Source organism: Monopterus albus, unplaced genomic scaffold (genome assembly GCF_001952655.1).
Source record: "Monopterus albus unplaced genomic scaffold, M_albus_1.0 scaffold294.1, whole genome shotgun sequence".
NCBI classification, from domain to species: domain Eukaryota; kingdom Metazoa; phylum Chordata; class Actinopteri; order Synbranchiformes; family Synbranchidae; genus Monopterus; species Monopterus albus.
In genome coordinates, this window is record NW_018128174.1 from 403,014 (window position 1) to 407,493 (window position 4,480).

The 4,480-nt window shown below is 46.1% G+C and overlaps 1 protein-coding gene across 5 annotated transcripts in view; it reads right to left on the minus strand.

Moving 5' to 3' along the window:
• Positions 1-3,832, minus strand: part of hif1al (hypoxia inducible factor 1 subunit alpha, like) — a 19,043-nt gene extending 15,211 nt beyond the window's left edge. The window contains exon 1 of one of the 5 annotated variants that reach the window (XM_020623225.1): positions 3,688-3,832. In XM_020623225.1, coding sequence (XP_020478881.1) covers positions 3,688-3,722 — 35 coding nt within the window. In that variant the 5' untranslated portion in view covers positions 3,723-3,832. The remainder of the gene's footprint in view (positions 1-3,687) is intronic. The other 4 variants (XM_020623226.1, XM_020623224.1, XM_020623228.1 and 1 more) reach the window with 4 other exon arrangements.
• Between the last annotated feature and the right edge of the window lie 648 nt (positions 3,833-4,480).

Genomic DNA, 4,480 nt, shown 5'->3' on the forward strand with positions numbered 1-4,480 from the left:
GCAGGATCATCTTCACAAGCGAACGTCACTTTTAGGATTTTTGAAGCCCAAATAAAACCCTGAAAAGCAGACAAACCACTGGCACATAGTCGCAGGAGTGGAGCAAAAGTGATGTGTAAAAAGACTGAGAGGCTCATCTGAGGTGTAAAAGGCCGATGTTCTTCATGGAAGTGTGCATGTCGATTCTTTTACACATGCACAAGTCTTATTGGTCTTTACATATACAGTATGGTCACACATCTTAATAAATTCAAGTCTCAGTACACATTCACAGATTCCTTTACACATTCACACACACACACACACAGACTGAGCTTTAGGTTCATAACCCTCCACACACACACATTTGTAAATCATTTAGCCACAACATTCCCCCCGTACACGGTGTGTTGTGTGGGAACACAGCCTGTCAGGGAACACAGTGTGCTCGGCCAGAGAGCAGAGCTGCATGTCTCATTGCTCAACGTGTGCGCGAGGCACCAAAACCACTGTGTGCGTGCGCATGGTTTACTGAACAACTGTTTATGGGTGGAACTGTCCCAGAGAAGCGGGTCAGAGGGCAGACAGCCTGCACAGCCCAAACAGCTACACCCTGGCACAGACACACCTCCAGCGTCTGCCAACACACACTCTGTAATCTGTAGACGGGTGTAAACTGCTGCGTACTGCAGGGAACACAATGTCATCAGCTGACAACAACCGGCGCACGTGAGGGGGGTGTATGTTCAGTTTGTACCAAGGCTTTAAAGCTTCTGGAGCGGGACCACAAAACAGTAAACGTATAGATAAGAATGAGAGAGTGAAGAAGTAAGAGGAACCCCCCCACCCCCACGGAGACTTCTCACAAACCTCTGGAACATAATGTTCAACAAAACAAGGAAGAGGTTTTTTTTCTGTCAGTGCTGAGCACACGCTGTTGCTCTCAGCCACACGTTTTCATTCCTTGTGGGGACTTTACATTGACTTACATCCATTTCCTGTAGACTTATCCTAACCTTAACCTTAACCACTACTTACCTAACACCTAATCGTGACCCCAACTCTTAACCTCACCCTCATCCTAACCCTAAACCATGTTGCCACCCTAAAATTCAGTGATTTTCTTGTGGGGACTAGCTTCTGGTCCCCACAACGATGGCCGAGTCCCCACAGTGTGAGTATGTTAACAGGCTTCGGTCCTCATGATGTTAGTAATACAAAGGCACACACACACACAGACTGGGCCTGACTCCCACTCTGCCCTGTGACACTGGCTGACAAACACCAAAACTACAAACAGCACTCGGTTTTCTCCATCTTCACGATATATTTTACACAAGCAGACCATCTGACGGTACTGACGGTATCAGGGACAGAAACGTTTTCACTGCGGCCCAGAGCTGAGTCCGCAGTCATTCACTGTTCAGATGAACAGCACGCCCAGATGTGCAGTGCCGCCCTGAACTCATGCAGACATTACCCAGAGGAGCCGTAGGTGTAAAAGCAAAGGTCCGAACCAGCTGGGCTGCACATTGCCCAGACTTTACCCTGCCAAAGTCTATGGAACCACCTGAACCTGTGTGTGAATAGAGCAGGTTGTCATCCAGAGTATTCGCACCGAGCTAGTGGGCGCCTTGGTGACGTTTCCATCACATGACTTACGTGAAACTGGAAGAATATCTGATGGTGAAGAACAAGGGTCACTTAAACGCCAAAGAAAATGAAAAACTGGACACAAGATTTGGGAACTTTTAGCAGACGCTGAAGTCGTCTGACAAATTCAACGACCAGCGAGACACTCGGTGGTGACGCTCTGAAACCTCTGAATGTGTGACTCGTCTCCAGTCTCTCATCAGGCAGGTGTGGGTTTAAAACAGTTTCCTCTGTATCACACTGGATTTATTTAAACCTTGTGTCAAACTATGAATCAAGAAGCAAAACCTTCATGATGACCAGAAGTAGGCTGCAGAAGGATGGAGCTTTTACCTGAAGATTTCAACTTTATTCAGACAGAAGAACTCTACTTTGTTATTTCTATATCATATTATTACATTTTCATGTTATATTATTAATCACTTAGTCTGTAAAACTGTGTAAACTGTGTCCATCACGGTCTCCCCAGGGTGACGTCCTCAAAGTCCAAACCAAACAATATCCTGTTTGCTGATACGTGTGTCAAAGAAAAGCTGAAACCGGGTCTGAGAAGATGGAAGCAGGACTTGGACTGTTCCCTGAACAGCTTTCACTCGACTAATCATCTCAGGCCTAAGAGAAAGCCATCTGTCGTCATGCTGAGCCTTAGGACCACAAAGACACTGGCAGTGTTAATATCTTTCAAAATAAATACAAATACTGTCAATTCTCTCTTGCTTTCCCTGTTAATGCTCAAACGTGAGCCAGAAACAAGCAGCAGGTTTTCTGGGCTTCATCTTGGGTCGGGCTGTATTTTGTATCAAGGCAGGTTCACCAAACTGGCCACCATGCTCCACCTGTGAAACCAAACAACGGTTGTGCATCACATGGACGGAGCCTGCTGAATTCACCTGGAGTCAGGACAACAGGAGACAAAGCCAAACAAACATGAACATTTTAGGTCCTGAGTCAAGTTTCAACTTCTCATACTAAAACTGTTTCATGCCATCCTACAAACAAGATGCCTCCTTCATGCCCAGCATGGGGGAAAAGCAGCCATGCTCTTCCAGAATGGCACCATGATCACAGCAGTGGCCTTGTGACGTGTCTCCCTGCTAAATTAACCAACAGCATCTGATCCAGAGCCGCTGTCAGGCTTTTAACTTGACAAAGAGAAGGCAGATCCGGCCACTTCCGGCCTCACCGCCATGCCTACCTGTGGCTTGTCCAACTGGCCTGAAGGCCCTCTTATCAGTCTGTAAAGCTGTAAACCATTCCGGTCCGGCCTGTTTGGCAGACCCTTCCCATCCACCCAGTACAGGAGCCCCCAGGTCCTCACATGTACGACTGCTCTCAACAAACCGCCGAGCTTAGCTCTTAACGAACGTGTGCGCATCTTTTTCCCGTTTAATAACTGTTGTGTGTCCCATGAAGCTGCTGTGTTTGTCCTGTATCAACTGAGCTCCGTAAATAACAGACTCCTGCCTTGTTTTTCTGCTTGTACTTCATGTAAGGCCTCAGGAAGCGAAGAGGAACTCGATGTTCTCACGTTACTTTCAGGCCCAGTCGTGCACAGTGCACGATGAGCACAGCGAGCGCGTTTTTCTACTGCATCAGGCTTCATCTTTACTCAAATGACGTGAAATACATATAACCAGAAGCCCCCCCAGCAGCACCAGCAGTCTGTGGCAGGAACAAAGGCTGTGGACTCGGGGCCAGCCATGAAAACAACCCGGGGGCACAGGAGCACACAGCTGAAACGTGGGGGCAGCTCGTCGGGGTAAAAATAACTGTTTACAGCCTCAAGAGGCACAAGATCCACGTCAGCGTGTTGAAAAGAGCCCACACACCAAGAGAAAACGCCTCGAATGTTGCACGTAAAATAACATTTAACCACGTTTTTCAACTAAACTGTGCCAAACGAGCAGCACCGGACACTTTGGACACCGCCGCTGTTTTCCACCGTATGTTGATTAAAACCTCGGAAAGTTGCAGCAAACACAAAACGAGCCACAAGGTAAAAGACTAGTAGGTTTAAAAACTCACACAACAAGTGTTTAAAAAGCTCATTCTCACCGTTTGACAACGACAAGCTCTCCTTTCGTCTCCATGATGAAACTGTCTGCTGTGCGTGAGGGGCCGAGCTCCAAATGCAGCTGGAGCTGTTTGCTGCGCCCACTGTGTAAATGGGCGCGTCCACGGCTACTGGGCGTAACATTGGGAATGATGGTTTGTGCGTTGTGGCAGATACAAATTACAGACCTGTTCCTTTACTTAGCTTTGGTGACAAGTGAGCATCGAACCGGGTCTTTAAGGTTGACTACACTGTTCTTTTACATTGTGAGCACGACATGATCACTGTTGTTTATCGATGCTGGTACATGGCTAATAATACTGGGTCTGTCTATAACTAATAAACGTTATAATAATGAGTGATCTCTGTGTTCATGTGTGAACCACATAATGGAGCTTCATAGCATTAACCTGAGTATGTTTTATGAAGGTTAGACACTGTAATGCACTGCACATAGTGTGTATTTATTTAGTTTATATGTTGTGCACATTGTGGGGCCATTGAGCTGGAGTCCAATTCTTTGTGTTCTTGAAATGGATATTGTATGTGGAGTGCCTCAGGGTTCTGTTTTGGGACCTAAATTATTTATATTACACATTAACGATATATGTAAGGTTTCTGATATTGTCAAAGTGGTTTTGTTTGCTGATGACACTACCATATGGGCATCTGATGATAACCTACAGCAACTCTCTGGACGGGTTTCACAGGAACTTGTGAAGATAAAGAAATGGTGTGATAGTAATATACTATCTTTGAATTTGGATAAAACTAAATTTATGGTATTTGGGAATC